The sequence below is a fragment of the Lutra lutra genome, chromosome 12 (genome assembly GCF_902655055.1).
Source record: "Lutra lutra chromosome 12, mLutLut1.2, whole genome shotgun sequence".
In the NCBI taxonomy this organism is placed as follows: Eukaryota; Metazoa; Chordata; class Mammalia; order Carnivora; family Mustelidae; genus Lutra; species Lutra lutra.
Genome location: NC_062289.1, coordinates 64,938,604 through 64,954,218, shown reverse-complemented (window position 1 = coordinate 64,954,218; position 15,615 = coordinate 64,938,604). Strand labels below are relative to the sequence as shown.

The window sequence follows — 15,615 nt, the reverse complement described above, 5'->3', positions numbered from 1 at the left end:
AGCAAGATGGCATTTTAGGATCTGAGCCCAAGCATTCTTTAGTGGATCTGTGAAGAAGCTGGTCCACATCCAAGCCTGTAATTGTGGGCAGCCGGCAGCATAACACAGCCAGGGCATCTTTCCTGTGTTGGTGTCCTAGAGCTTGTTCCCCATGGGAAGGGCCTTGGACTAAGCTAGCAATAGCATGAGGAATGACATGTTATGTTTTGACATATGAGAGCTCCTGCAAGGCCAGAATGGGGCATTAATGGTCAGATGACCCTCAGATGTGTCTCCTGTTCATTATTTCTTCCTAGCCTGAACCTTGACTGACTTTCTCTACTAGTCAAGGTTCCCTGGGTCAAAGCAGTAGCTCCCTGGGGTGCCTGGGTGGCTCAGTGGGTTAAAGCCTCTGCCTTCGGCTCAGATCATGATCCCGGGGTCCTGGGATCGAGCCCGGCTTCGGGCTCTCAGCTCAGCGGGGAGCCTGCTTCCCTCCCTCTCTGCCTGCCTCTCTGCCTATTTGTGATCTCTGTCAAATAAATAAATAAAATCTTAAAAAAAAAAAAAATGCAGTAGCTCCCTGCTCCTGGGCTCTGCAGCATGGACTTCTTGGTACTGTTTTTCTTCCACTTTCTGCTTTTGTTTATTCCCTAGCAAAGATTTATTGAGCATCTACCACATCTGGACAGATTATTATCTATCCCACTGTGAAAACAGAGGTTCCTTGAGGATGAGAACTGAGCTGCAGTAGATAATGCAGTAAATTTTATAAAATTGGTCATGTAGAATGGTGTAGGAAGCATCCTGTAAAGACTGTCAGAATCACAAGTTAATTAGAAGGCGTGAGGTTTGAATGTTCTTTGCAGTTTCAGTACTCGGCTTATCTTCTCCATATTCTCGTTGTCTTCCTCAGCTCCTTGGTATCCATCACAGTAATTTTTTTTTTTTAAGATTTTATTTTATTTTATTTTATTTATTTGACAGAGAGACAGCAAGAGAGGGAACACAGACAGGGGGAGTGGGAGAGGGAGAAGCAGACTCGATGCAGGGCTCGATCCCAGGACTCTGGGATCATGACCTTAGCCAAAGGCAGATGCTTAACGATGGAGCCACCCAGGCGCCCCTCCATCACAGTAATTTATTAGACCCCTGCTTTTCAGGCCTGCCCCTTATCTCCTCATTCTAACATATGGCATCCTTCCCAACCAGTCATTGGTTTTGAGAGGACCCATGTTGTTACTAACAAGGTTGAAACCCACTTAGTACAGTGCTTCTCCATGCTGATTCCAGTGCTTCCAGAGGGCAGTGACTACCATGGGTGTGGGGTTGGGTTCCATTCAGGAATCCCCACTCTGATAACTGCTACCAGTTACTTAGCTGGGTGTCCTGGTTCACAGTTCCCATGTAATACTTCTTTAGTTATTACAAGAACCTTTTTTTTTTTTTCTTAAGTTTTTATTTATAGTTATGCGTCTGAGAGAGAGCCCACACAAGCAGGGGGAGCAACAGGCAGAGGGAGAAACAGGCTCCCTGCTGAGCAAGGAACCCAATGCAGGACTCAGTCCCAGGATCCCAGGACCCCTGGGATCATGACCCAAGCCGAAGGCAGTTGCTTAACTGACTGAGCCACCCAGGCATCCCTACAAGAACCTTTCAGGGGCATCTGGGTGGTCAGTTGGTTAAGCATGTACCTTTGGCTCAGGTCATGATCCCAGGTCCTGGGCTCCTAGGATGGGTCTCCCATCAAGCTCTCTACTCAGTGGGGAGCCTTCTCCTCCCTTTTCCTCTGCCCTCCCCCATCTCCACTTGTGCTTGTATGCTCTCGGGCACACACACTCTCTCTGTTAAATAAATAAATAAAATCTTTTAAAACAAACAAACAAAAAAAATTTCAAAATCAGAAGGAAACTGAGACTCGGACAGCTTGAGCCATTTGCCGTGGTCACATAGGGCATCAGTCCAGTTCCAGCCCGCACCAGAGTTCATAGCACAGGCCACCACAGTGCCACTTTATAGCTGTTTTAAGCATATAAGAGATTGCTTATGCCCTGTTGTTGTAGTTCTTAGACCTTAGTTTTAGGTAGTTCTGATATTCAAGTTGTATCTTTATGTATCCTGAATACACAATATGGAACCTATAGTCCACTGCTCTGAGTAGAATAAATGCTCCATCTGTAGTGGTGACTGCCTGGAGAGCTTTCCCACACTCATTGTCTGCATGTGCAGCTTTATAAGGTGGCTTGGCTTGTCCTTAGGATTTTTTTGTTTTGTTTTTTTATTTTTTGATCAGAGTTGATTACGTGTCTTCAACTGTGGAAGAAGAGCAGAGATCCAAGGTTTTTTAGGACCAGCTTGACGATTCTGGGCAGCTGCGTCTTAAGATGTGCAGTTGTAGGGGCGCCTGGGTGGCTCAGTGGGTTAAAGCCGCTGCCTTTGGCTCAGGTCATGATCCCAGGGTCCTAGGATCAAGCCCCACATCGGGCTCTCTGCTCTGTGGGGAGCCTGCTTCCCCCTCTTTCTCTGCCTGCCTCTCTGCTGCTTGTGATCTGTCTGTCAAATAAATAAATAAAATCTTTAAAAAAAAAAAAAAAGATGTGCAGTTGTAGAATTGTATCTACATCATGTCCTTGTGTCTGTCATATAGTCCATATCTGGGGCAGAGATTGGCAAGTTTGAGAAACTAAAAGTCAGTGTAACTTGGAGGGGAGGAGCAGAGAGGCGTGAATTGAGGTCAGAGATGGGAGGAGTCAGGACGCAGATGAGGCAGAGCCTTGAAGACTGGAGTTGGGATGTTGTTCTTAGGCAGAGAAAAGGTGTTGGGAGGTTTAAAAGGCAAAGCAGTGACCCAGTTCTGTTTGGCTTTTTTAAAGGTCTTTTATTGTCTTTAGATCCTGTGCCTATCACTTCTGTTCTCCCAACACCTTGCTTCTCTGCTTGGCCATCTATCAGATGGGGGACATCAACCTATAGTTTTCTCTTGCCTCTTTAACCGTGATTCTGCAGACTTCTCCAGAAAGTAGTTTACAAGAGACCTGTGACATGGAGTGCAAAATAAGCAAAACAAATGGCCTTCTTCAGAGAGTGCTGTGTGGTGTGTATTGGGGGTGGAGAGGTGACCGTGGCAGAGCAGAGAATGGAGGCTCCTTGGGCGAGTCTGCCAGAATCCTGGAGAGTAAGGCACCTGGCTTCACAAAGCCTTGCTTTCCACAAATGGCAAATGGGAAGTATCCACCTGATAGTAGTGTTATTTTATAGAATACCACAAAAAAGAAGAGCTGAGCAGCAGGGAGTGAGAAGGGGCAAGTGAAGTCTCCTACTTCAGATGCCTTGGAGCATTGGAGGGAGAGAACTGGACTTGCGCTATTGAGTTTGGACTGTCAGGTGCTCCTCGCTGAAATGGTGGGAGCAGTAGTCAAATGTGGTAGGTACGGTCTGGCTGTAGGAAAGTAGGGTGATTGGGAGCTGGGCTGGTTAGGCTGGGGTAACATTAGATGCCGGAAGGCAGATCAGGGCAGGATGGCTATACTTAGAGCCAGGTAGTAAGAGGCTGGGGAAACCAAGGAGGGGGGCATTAGCGGAGGGTCAGAGCATGTTTCTTGCCCCCAGGCTTGAGGGATGCGCTCACCCAAGATGTGGGAGAGGGTTGCCCCAGGCCAGGTTTTCAGGAAAGTGAGACTTCGTTTTCTTTCACATTTATCAAATGTCAGCCAGGGCAGGCTAAGATTGCAGACTTCAGGCAAAATATATGCTCTCTGGGCATCTGGAGTCCAGTTGAAGATAGAGAAAGCATAGGTAGAAATGACAGAATTCCAAAGTATTTTTTGTAGGACATCAAGTGAGTGAAGCAAACAAAAACTGAAGTTGCAGGGCCCAGTATCTGTCAACAACACTCATCGGCCCCAAACTGTAGCTTTGTTTCTTTTGTTTGTGCTCATTCTTCCCTTAGCCTTTTTTTTCTTACAATATCTTGGCAGAATTTGATCTGGCTCTGAGTGCCAGTCTACTACTTACAGACTGTACAGATGCCCTAAGGCCATCGTCCCTTTGTATAGCAGAGTCCACCTGGGTGTTTGCTCCCTTGGTTCCTCTTCCCTTTCCTCACAGAATTCTCTCTACAGCTATATACTCACACATCCTCTTACTTGTCCTTGCCTTGTTGTCTGTTTTAATGCATTAATTGTATTTTCTTTGTGATTATTAATAGCTAGAAAATGATACCAATGGTTTTCTGTCCATGACTTTTCTTTCCTATTTCATTATTTAAAGATTTATGTATTTATTTTTAGAGAAGGAAAGGGAGTGCGTGTGAGTGCAGGGGGTGATAGAGGCTGAGAATCCTCAAGCCGATTGAGGGGAACCAGATGTGGGCAGGCTCCATCCCATGACCCATGAGATCATGACCTGAACTGAGATGAAGAGCCCGACACCCGACTGACTGAGCCACCCAGGCGCCCCCCATTTCATTATTTTAAAAATAAAGACAGAGGCAGTCTGTTTTCTTAGATGAAAGGGAGATAAGGAAGGAATTGTTCGGTGGAGAGAAAGGCCAGACAATGAAGCACCTCATCTCATCAGCCTCATTGAGCTCCAGACATGAGATAGGCTCAAAGAGGCCAAGGGTCTAGAACAGGTGTACTGAAGAGTTCGAGGAAATTGAGGGATGTGGCCCTTATGCAGGGGTCTAGATTGTAGCATCCTAGTAGCTCCTGTGTGCAGAAGGTTTCTCTCTTCCAACTGAGCAGACCTAATTTTAATTTGCATGTTCACTCTTACTGTATCTTATGTTTGTGCTTAAACGTTACTACTTTTTTATGGAATAAGATTGGATGTAAGCCATTTTTCCAGGTTTCCATCAACTTCAGCTTCCAGCTGTGTGATTTCTACAAAATCTCTACTATAACTCAATGTTCTTTATTCACATTAGAACTTCCCTTATACACAGATCTGAAAATTTTCATTGTTAGAAACAAGTAACATAATTAGGGTTTTCCTGTTTTGTGACTTCTGTAAGGTAGAAGAAGAATATGTAAATTATACTTAACTCCTTGGGTTTGCCTGGGTAGCTCAGTCAGTTAACTCTTTTGATTTTGATTTTTTTATTTCCACTCGGGTCATGATCTCAGGGTTGTGAAGTGGAGCCCTGTGCCAGGCTCTGCATGGATGTGGAACCTGCTTAAGAGTCTCTCTCTCTCTCCTTCTGCCCAACCACTCCCATGCGTGCTCTCTCTCTCAAAAAAAAAAAATAATAATAATAATAATAAAACTAACTCCTTGGTCCACTTTATAGAACATGAAATTTTTCATAATTATCAAAAACATGTATGATTTTTCCAGATAGGAATAAAAAAGACATTCTCTTTCTACTATCTATAAATTTAAAAATTATGACTTGGAGAAAGAGCAATACTTGGCCTCCAAGCACTAATTATCTATAAACAGTCTATATTTCAAAAGTCTTTAATATGTCCCAAATATATTAAAACTCAATTTTTATTATTAAATCTGTATATTCTCTCTAATTGTTATTTCCTTTTAAGACAACACCAGAGAAAATGTGTTTTTAGTTGTAATTTTTTTCCACTGGGTATTTTACAAATTTTTTTTAACTTTATTTATTTACTTATTTATTTTTTTAAAGATTTTATTTATTTATTTGACAGACAGAGATCACAAGTAGGCAAAGAAGCAGGCAGAGAGAGAGGAGAGAGGAAGAAGCAGGCTCCCTGCTGAGCAGAGAGCCCGATGCGGGGCTCGATCCCAGGACCCTGGGATCATGACCTGAGCTGAAGGCAGAGGCTTTAATCCACTGAGCCACCCAGGCGCCCCTTTAACTTTATTTTTAATGCAAATCTCAAAAATAGAATTCTCAGTCTTTACCTTTAAATTTTAATTGTTTGGAACACCTGGGTGGCTCAGTCCATTAAGCATCTGCCTTTGGCTCAGGTCATTGATCCCAGGGTTCTGGGATCAAGTCCTGCATCAGGCTCCTTGCTCAGTGAGGAGGCTGCTTCTCCCTCTGCCTGCTACTCCCCCCTGTTTTGTACACACTCCCCTCTATCTCTTTGACAAATAAACAAAATCTTTTTTAAAAATAAAAAAATAGGGGCGCCTGGGTGGCTCAGTGGGTTAAGCCTCTGCCTTCAGCTCAGGTCATGATCTCAGGATCCTGGGATCGAGTCCCGCATCGGGCTCTCTGCTTGGCAGGGAGCCTGCTTCCTCCTCTCTCTCTACCTGCCTCTCTGCCTACTTGTGATCTCGCTCTGCCAAATAAATAAATAAAATATTTTTTAAAAAATAAATAAATAAAAATAAAAAAATAAAAATGATAATTTTAATTGTTCAACCAACTGAAGTGTTTCAGTTGAACCTGTGACATAAATTTGAAAATAATTATAATAATGTAATCTGTAAATACATGAGTTGCTTTTTACACCCTTTCTCCTACACATATCTAGTATCAGGCATTTTATTTTTGTCTCAGAACTTCTCATCATATGAAGTCTAATTCTTGAGGACCTGGCTGGCTTATTCGGTGGAAATGCAACTCTTGGTCTTGGGGTCATGAGTTCAAGCCCTACACTGGGCCTAGAGCTTACTTTAAAAAATAAAAATTTTTAAGAATCAATTTTTTTTAGGAATATATTTATTTATTTGAGAGAGTTGGATGCGAATGTGAGCCGGAGGGGGGCACGCAGAGGGAGAAAGAGAATTTCAAGCAGGCTTTGTGCTTTGTGTGGAGCCTGACATGGGGCTCAGTGTCATGACCCTGAGATCACAACCTGAGCTGAGTCAAGAGTCAGGTGCTTAACTGACTGAGCCACCCAGGCACCCTAGAATCTTAATTCTTACTTACCAGATTAACTTTTTTTTTTTTTTAAGATTTTATTTATTTGACAGGGAGAGAGAGATCACAAGTAGGCAGAGAGACAGGCGGGTTGGGGGGGGAAGCAGGCTCCCCGCTGAGCAGAGAGCCCAATGTGGGGCTCTGAATTCCCTGAGACCATGACCTGAGCCGAAGGCAGAGGCTTAACCCACTGAGCCACCCAGGCGCCCATCAGATTAACTCTTTATAAGCCATCCTACCACTGAGTTGAATTAATGGTGCTCCTAAATAATAGAGTTTGAATCAGAATTTAGGCAGGAACTTAGGGCAATTTGTTTTTTCTTATTTATACTGTGTTCTAACCAGGGAGCCTCATTTTCTCATTTTACCAAGTATTAAGGCTGGTTTCCACAAGGTGAGAAGTTTCATTTGTTAATAGTGCTGTTTTCCACCTAAATGTGGTGACTGCATTTTTCTCAATAGGTTTGGAGAATCACAAGTAAAATGGTAAAATAAAAAACTGGAGGATAAAGAGGTAGACAACTCAGAGCAGCTAGTCTGGGTTCACAAGGGGGAATGTTGTGAAGATAGAGCATGAAAAACAGTGGCTGTCTTGGTGAGCAGAGACTGAGAGCAGGAGGTCGAGTGGTCCCAGGCACAGTTGGGCCATGCTGCCTTTGCACTATGCAAGGTGGCAGGGACACAGATGGCCAGGATTGGATGCTGCTGGCTTTTACCTCTGCTTTGTAGTGAACCAGCAGCCTGTGACATTGGAGAGCTCCAGACTGTAGATCTGTTATCCCAGCCTGCCTTGTAGGAGGGTGGTGTACCTTGAGGATCGAGAGATGGTAACATCTCTGAAGAAGGTCTGCAGGTAAAAACCTCTGTGAAAACAGGTCCCGACTCCTGCTGTCCATTTTCCTGTTTCCATTGAATTGGAAACCAGGTCTGTGTAGCATACTCCACAGGGGCATGTTTCCTTCTCTGTCTTCTTTGGACCTTCCCACCGGCTCTAAGCGGCGTGAACCACTTTCATATTGGTATGGGGTTACATCAGAACAAAATCATCAAGTTTACAAACTTGGAAGACATTGACAAAACATTAAGCTGTCTGCTTCCCAGTGACCTGTGTAGAGAGGCACTCAGTCATCTAAGCAACATATCTCCAGACCTCCCTGTAAAGGGACTTATTTTTTGGTGCTGTCTTCACCTCAGGTCAGGATCCTGGAGTCCTGGGATTGAGCCCCACATTGGGCTCCCTGCTCTTCGTAGAGTCTGCTTCTCCCTCTGCCCCTCACCCCATTCTCATGCTCGCTTGCTCGCTCTCACTCTCTCTCAGATAAATAACATCTAAAAAAAAAAAAAGAAAGAAAGAAATGGGTGATCTTGGGGTACCTGGATGGCACAGTTGGTTAAGCATCCAGCCCTGTGTTCAGCTCTGTGCTCAGTGTGGAGTCTGCTTCCGATTCTCTCCCTCTGTCCCGCTCTCTCTCTCTCAAATAAATAAAATCTTGAAAGAAAGAAATGGCTATCCTCTGTTTGGGCCATGGTCTAAATAAGTATTGGAGTCTGGAGTTTTTCTCATCTTAGGCACCTTACTCCCCGCCCCCCCACAAGATCTATTTATTTTAGAGAAAGCATGAGCTGGAGGAGGGGCAGAGGGAGAGAGGGTAAAAGCAGATTCCCCAATGAGTGGGAAGCCTGACACAGGGGCTCGATGACCTGAGCTGAAACCAAGAGTCAGATACCCTCTGCTCGCCCCCCAAACCAATTGAGCTGCCCAGGAGCCCCTTTTGTTTTTTTCTTTGGCTTTCTGTTTCTTGTTTATTTCTGTTTTATAGACCGTATCACCGGGTTTTAGAGTTTCTGCTCGTCCTAGCCATCTTTTTTTTTTTTTTTTTTTTTTAAGATTTTATTTGACAGACAGAGATCACAAGTAGGCAGAGAGGCAGGCAGAGAGAGAGGAAGGGAAGCAGGCTCCCTACCCAGCAAAGAGCCTGATGCGGGACCTGGGCCGAAGGCAGAGGCTTCAGTCCACTGAGCTACCCAGGCATCCATCATGCTAGCCATCTTACATACTAATTCAAATGACTGTTCATACATAGCCTCCATTCTCTGGGTTCTCCTCAGAAAATATACCTCCTTTTCCTCACAAGGCAGTGGCCCACCTAGTAACCAAGAGAGGCAGATGGGGCTCCAAGGTTGGCTTTAGAGCCCAGAGCTGTGTACAGGTAGACTTATAAAGCTGCCTTGTCATCTCTGGGATCTGTGGTCAATCCAGGCCAGCAGTCAGCTTGCTGGACCAGTAGCTAGCTTGCTTTATTTGTTTCTTTGTTTGTTTGTAAGATTTTTTTTTTTTTTAAGATTTTATTTATTTGACAGAGAGAGATCACAAGCAGGCAGAGAGGCAAGCAGAGAGAGAGAGAGAGAGGGGCAAGCAGGCTCCCCGCAGACAGAAAAGCCCGATGCGGGACTCGATCCCAGGACCCTGAGATCATGACCTGAGCCGAAGGCAGAGGCTCAATCACTGAGCCACCCAGGTGCCCCATGTTTGTAAGATTTTATTTGAGAAAGGAAGAGTGAGAAAGCACAAGTGGGGTGAGGGGCAGAGGGAGTAATAGACTCACCACCGAGCAGGGAGCCCAATGCAGGGCTGATCCCGAGACTCCAAGATCATGATGTGAGCCAAATGCAGACACTTAACCAGCTGAGCCACTCAGGTGCCCCAAGGACAGTAGCTTTAGCATAAAGAAGACCCTTTTTTTCCAAATGAGATAATGTGAAACCTAGTTGTCAGATTTAACATTTTTTATAAGTATAAATGTTTTTTAAGTTGAGATTTATAAGAATTAGCTAAAAAGGCAATTGGGACAGTTGACAGAATGGGAAGGAAAAAACTGGAAATAACATGAGTGACAGATGCAGTCTGCTATCCACTTCAGCATCCAGCTTATTTCTGAATGTGTTTTGTTGCAAGTAGTGATTGGCTTTTAGACTTTTTAGCCTTTTTTTTTTTTTTTTAAGATTTTATTTATTTGACAGAGAGAGATCACAAGTAGGCAGAGAGGCAGGCAGAGAGAGAGGGGGGAAGCAGGCTCCCTTGCCGAGCAGAGAGCCCCATGTGGGGCTCGATCCTAGGACCCTGAGATCACGACCCGGGCCAAAGGCAGAGGCTTAAGCCACTGAGCCACCCAGGCGCCCCTAGACTTTTTAGCCTTTACCTTGTCATCTGGGGAGTCTTCAGTCAGACACATGGCACAGGCAGCTTCATCCCAAGGAAGATGTGCATGGAAAGCAGCTGGGGCAGCACGGCTTAATATAGCAGTAGAGCATTCCCATGTACTGTCTTCCCTTAAAACTTTATAAAATACAGGCTTAAGTTGAAATCCCAATCAGACATTTGTTGGGCCCTGAAAACACCTCTCTAAAGCTCTGTGGGTCTGCAGAATAATTTGAAAACCACTTCCAAAACAGAATTCCTGCCTTCCCTTTGATGAGTTGAGCAGCCCCTAAGCGGTGCCTGTCCTCTGACAATAGCTAGGATTCCTTTCACCCTGCAGTTTAAAGTCCTAAAAAGATGCTCAAACCTGGGCTTCCTTCCCCTGTGATGGCCCCAGAGAGAGGCCAGGGAATGAACAACTCAGGGAGACATTATTGCTGTTGGGCATTGGGGGAGATGGCATGGTGAGTGAGGTCTTGGTGACAGCAGTTCCACCCCCATGGAGATAGATTTTCAAATTTTTTTTTAAGATTTTATTTATTTATTTGAGAGTGAGAGAGAGCACAGGAGTGGGGTGAGGGGCGGTGAGGGCGGAGGGAGAAGCAGACTCTCCACTGAGCCTGGAGCCTGATGTGGGACTCAATCCTGGGACTTGGGAATCATGACCCAAGCTGAAGGCAGGCACTAAACCGTCTGAGCCACCCAGGTGCCCCTAGTTTTGTGGGTTTTTTTTTTTTTTTTTTACACTTTTTTGTGTGATTTCACTTTAACCATTCTCAGAGTTAAGTGTTCATTTCTTTCCTGTTGGAGTTAGTAACCAATATAGGGAGGAAAAAGGCTGCTTTTGTGCTCAGAAGCTGCTTCATTTAAAAGACATTCTCAGGGGTGCCTGGGTGGCTCAGTCAGTTGGGCTGCTGCCTTCGGCTCAGGTCATGATCCCGGAGTCCTGGGATCGAGTCCCGCATCGGGCTCCTTGCTCGGCGGGGAGCCTCCTTCTTTCCCTGCCTCTGCCTGCCTCTCTGCCTGCCTGTGTTCTCTCTCTCTCTCTCTCTGACAAATAAATAAAACCTTAAAAAATAAAATACATACTCTCACCAGCTGTGGACGACACTGGGCTTATTGGTAGCACCTTGTGTCTTTGGCACTGCTTGATTTTGGTTTGACCACTGAAAAAAATAAATCCTTAAAAAAAATCTGTAGGTTCCTTCGGATAGAACAGTAAGCCTTTCAATAAATAAATAAGTAAACTTTTTTTTTTTTTTTTTTAAGTTTGCAGAGAAAATGCTGACTTTTTCTTCTTTCTCCATCCTTACAGGTTGGTGACATTGTGAAAGTCACAAGGATGAATATAAATGGCCAGTGGGAAGGCGAAGTGAACGGGCGCAAAGGGCTCTTCCCCTTTACACATGTCAAAATCATTGACCCTCAAAACCCTGATGAAAACGAGTGATTGCTGTTGCCTGTTTTCTGCTGCTTCCTTGTTCTGCCTGTCATAGTCTCCTTTGAAGTGGGAAAGCATTCTCTCTCATAGGCAAGTTACACTGCGTTGCCGATGTCCAGCTTTCTGCAGAGTGGCGGTCTCTCATACACATTTGGAATGCACACAGTGGCTGCCTCGGCATTTGTATCATAGTTGTATTGTCAAAGAGTAGCAGATTTTAGAGTTCTTTTGGATCATAAACTGGAAATACTGGTGGAAGCACACAAGTGGAGAGAAGTTGAGGAGGAAGGGGTCTGTCTTCTCATCACTGTTTGTACTTGTGACTGATTCTGTCCCGTTCATCAAATGGAGCTTGAGGCCATGGTGAGGTGTTGCCGTCGCTGTTCCACGAAGCAGTGGCTCAGTCACCACTTTGTTTTTCCTTTGAAGAACAGAGCAAATGAACCTTAAAGAAGAGGGAATTCTGTCCTAAACTCCCCAAATCTGGCTCTTCTTTTTTCCTTTTTGGTTTGGTTTTGGAAGACTTAATTAGACTTGTGTGTTCTGAACAGGTTTTTAAGTAGCAAGTTGGATTTTTGTGATATTGTAAGGAATGACACGTGCCTCTGAGCTTCCAAACTGAAGCTGCTGTAACTAAAGGAATATGAAAAAAAAAACCAACAAAAACACCAACCCTTGGTTGCCAGCTGTACCTGTTTTGCTATATAGCAAACAACACACAGAAAAATCAGTCGTAGTGTGCCAAGCTTGTGTGCGTGGCCTCTTGGATTACGTTGTCCTCAAAAGCATCAGAGTGGGGGGTGATTTGGGGAAAGCTTTGCTTACCTTGTTTGCCATGATGATAGGAGCAATGGGGGAAAGCACATGGCCAGTTTTCTGTACAGCTTTTTAGTGAATACACCCCTTTAAGGTATAGGAATTAAGTTTCTTTAAAAAGGTTCAGAGAATCATTGAATTCATTAATGAAACTTTAAATTCTTCTCACTGAGGCCCACTCCTCACTGCTGTAGCCCACGCTCACAAGGCTGCCAGAGAAAGATGGTGCTGCTAATACTGGTTCCCCGGTCTCTGTATCCGTGACGCTCCGAGGCAAAGAAAATGCAGGCTCTGGAAATTGACTCATGCATTTGATGTCTAAGATTTTAGTGACTAGGAAGAACCATTAACCATTTAGCAATTTGATGTTAACATTTCCTTGTTAGCTAAAAGAGGGCTGTTCTACAAGCCAGCTTGGTACAAAGGTGTGGCTGATCCCTTGTCTGGTGCACATAGCAGTTTAGGATTTTGGAACCTTCATACAATTCAGTCTGCTCGCCCTTCTAGAAATTGGTGAAGACAGGCCTCAGCTCAGAATGAATACAGCAGACCTAGAAACGTAGCAGCCACCTAATGAGTGATTGCATCATTTGCTGAGCGTCTGTTCTAACCATGGCCCTGTCTCCCGGGGGTCTTAGGTTTTGAGTTAGAGTGATATATATTTTGTGGTGACAGAACCAGCAAAGCAACCATTTTTTTCAATCTCTCTTTAAATCAGTATTCCATTAGGCAGGTAACTACCGTATTAAAGAATCTTGAAAGTGTTTCTGTGACAAAGTTAATAATCAGTTGAGAAAAATATCACTGTGGCTACCCGTCTGTGGTTTTCTTGGGAAAAATGCAGTCTGCTCTCCCTAATCAGTGAGCACTGTGGCCACCTCTTGCTCTGAAGGTGCTTCCTCTCCATTGTAGTTGCCTCTTATTCTGAGTTCAGGCCCAGCCCAGCTCCCACAGTGAGTGGCACATGCATGGTGGCATCCCCGCTGTCCACCTGGACACAGCGTTCACCTTGCAGCTGGTGAGCCGGTACTGAGGGGGCCGGCCAGCAGAAAGTGGAGTTTGTGCCTTGTTCACAGAGGACACAAACCTTAAGACTTTTTAAAACCAAGTTTAACTGAGGGGCTTGGCACGTTTTGGTGACAGTAGTTGGTTTGGAGTACAAGAAATGTATGGTCATTTTGGGAAGCATGATTTCCCTTCATCCATGTCTGCGGACCCATAGAAAGACCCACGTCACGTGGACCACTTCAGAATCTGAGCACCCCGCAAATCTACTTTGGCTTCATAATAGCCTGCTTGTCACTTCAGCCCACGTGCATGTCTCCAGGGCTGCCTAGGAGATTGGGAGCCCAAAATAACGTGAGCCTTGAGTTCTGAACTCTTGGGATATGTGCCAAAAGTAGTACCTTTTTGACTTAGGACCTTACTAGTTTTTTTCATCAGGCAGGGAGATTCTCTTCATCACACTAAATATACAAAAAAAAAAAAAAAAAAAAAAATCCTCGCCTCAGCTTCGTGCCTGGGTTTCCCCAGTGAGGGGAAGACTTCCTGTTTCAGAAAGCGATGCGAAACTTCCAGAGAAGCTGCCTTTGCTCCTTGGTTGGTCTCCTTTTAGGATTGTTCATTATTGCTACTTGTTCTGGTCTACTGTGTGTCACTTAAGAAAATATTTGGATGTTAAATTAACTCACTTGGGAACTGAACAAATTATGAACTCTAGGGCATTGGTGGTTTAACTCGAAACTTATTTATCCTGAGAAGGACCTCCCAACACAGGAGTCATCCTTGTCATTTCTTTGTGGTGTGGTACCACCTGATGGCACGGTGGAAGAGGAGCACGTGTCCGCGAGCTGCCATTTGACAACTTTGGTCACCCGGACAAGACACCTATTGTGCTCACTGTTGGAAAACAGAAAGAGGGGAAAGACAGCTGCTCCCTCCTTGGAGCTCAAGGATCCCTGGCTCCGTGCTGACTTTCTTTTACAGCTGTTTACAGACAAGACAGGCCAAGGCAGACGGCCACTGCTCTTGTAATGTTTGCTCAGAGGAATATTACCATTTTATTTTTGAAAAGGGATGATGTGTTTTTGTGCCAGGTGTTTATAATTTAATCCTTTAATATTATGTTCATTAACCTCTTAAAATGAGTGACTTTTTGATTGTTTTAACACAGTACCTAAGACTAATGCTTTCTGTGGACACCACTGAGCTCTGCCTCAAACTCCACCCTCTGGGACCAGAGACCTCTGTCCCTGGTTAACTGCTATCAGTGTGGAAACTGAGCTGGTTGTATATTCTGAAGGAGTAGAAGGACAGTTCCCTGAGACAGGGTCGTTGTCTCTGCAGGAGGAACAGTGGCCTTGCTTCTAGACGGTCTTCACTGTGTGTTTTAAAATGACAACAACAACACAAAACTTTTGACCTGTAACTTAAAGATCATAAACTTCAGGCAATAATATTTTCTGTGTAAGCTTTTAAAATTATTTTTGGGGATCATAGCTTGTTTTATTTTGTGCTATAAAATTAACAGTATTAAATGACTTATATTCTTAGAACATCGAGTGTCTTTTCTTAACAGATTAGTGCCTTTTTATTTTTGTATTCATTTTACGTTACTGGTCCCGGCATCAGAACCCTTGTTTCCATGGCCTGTTTGTACATTGTCTCAATAAAACTTGCATCAGCCGGTGGTGGCAGCGGCGGCTTTGGTGTTTCGGTGTCTCCTCAGTGCTGCCTGCAGGCTCCTCAGCCCACATCAGCCTCCCAAACAGTAAAACACCTGGCGAATGCCTGTGAAACACACAAACAGCTGGTACTCCTCCGGGGATGCTGCGTCTTGTGTTGGTGCATTGGCCCTTCCCCACAGCTGGGGCCCCCCCTGCAGAAGAGTGTGCAGGCGCAGTGGGTGCTGTGGGGGGCTGGTGCTCAGTCTCGGCCTTTGGAAGACAGAACGATAGTTCCCACGCTTTACACCACCAAGGAAAACCTGGGTGTTTTCCCTTCAAGCACCTGTCTCTGAAGGCCTCTGTTAAATACTTGTTCAGCACAAGCTACCCCAGGTTGAATGGTTTCAAGTGAAAGTCCTGGAAAACAAGCAGCCTCATCACAAGTTAGGGCATGATACCTGCCTAACTTTTTACATTATTTTCTGTTCCTCTCTGTATATTGCCTTCCCCCTGAACTCCAGGGACCGGCAGGTAGACAGCTGGCGGCTAGGGGGGACAACACTGATTTTCCTGACCTCCCCCTCAGCCAGAGCCCCGTTCCCACGCATATTTCTGTGTGTGTATTGAGAGGTCCACATTTCCTTGTAATGAAACCTCCGACAAGTAG

General features: G+C 44.8%; 1 protein-coding gene across 1 annotated transcript in view; it reads left to right on the top strand.

Moving 5' to 3' along the window:
* CRKL (CRK like proto-oncogene, adaptor protein) overlaps window positions 1–14,984 on the top strand; it is a 43,156-nt gene extending 28,172 nt beyond the window's left edge. Inside the window, exon 3 of the mRNA XM_047697060.1 lies at window positions 11,341–14,984. Coding sequence (XP_047553016.1) covers window positions 11,341–11,475 — 135 coding nt within the window. The 3' untranslated portion in view covers window positions 11,476–14,984. The remainder of the gene's footprint in view (window positions 1–11,340) is intronic.
* Window positions 14,985–15,615: the final 631 nt, after the last annotated feature.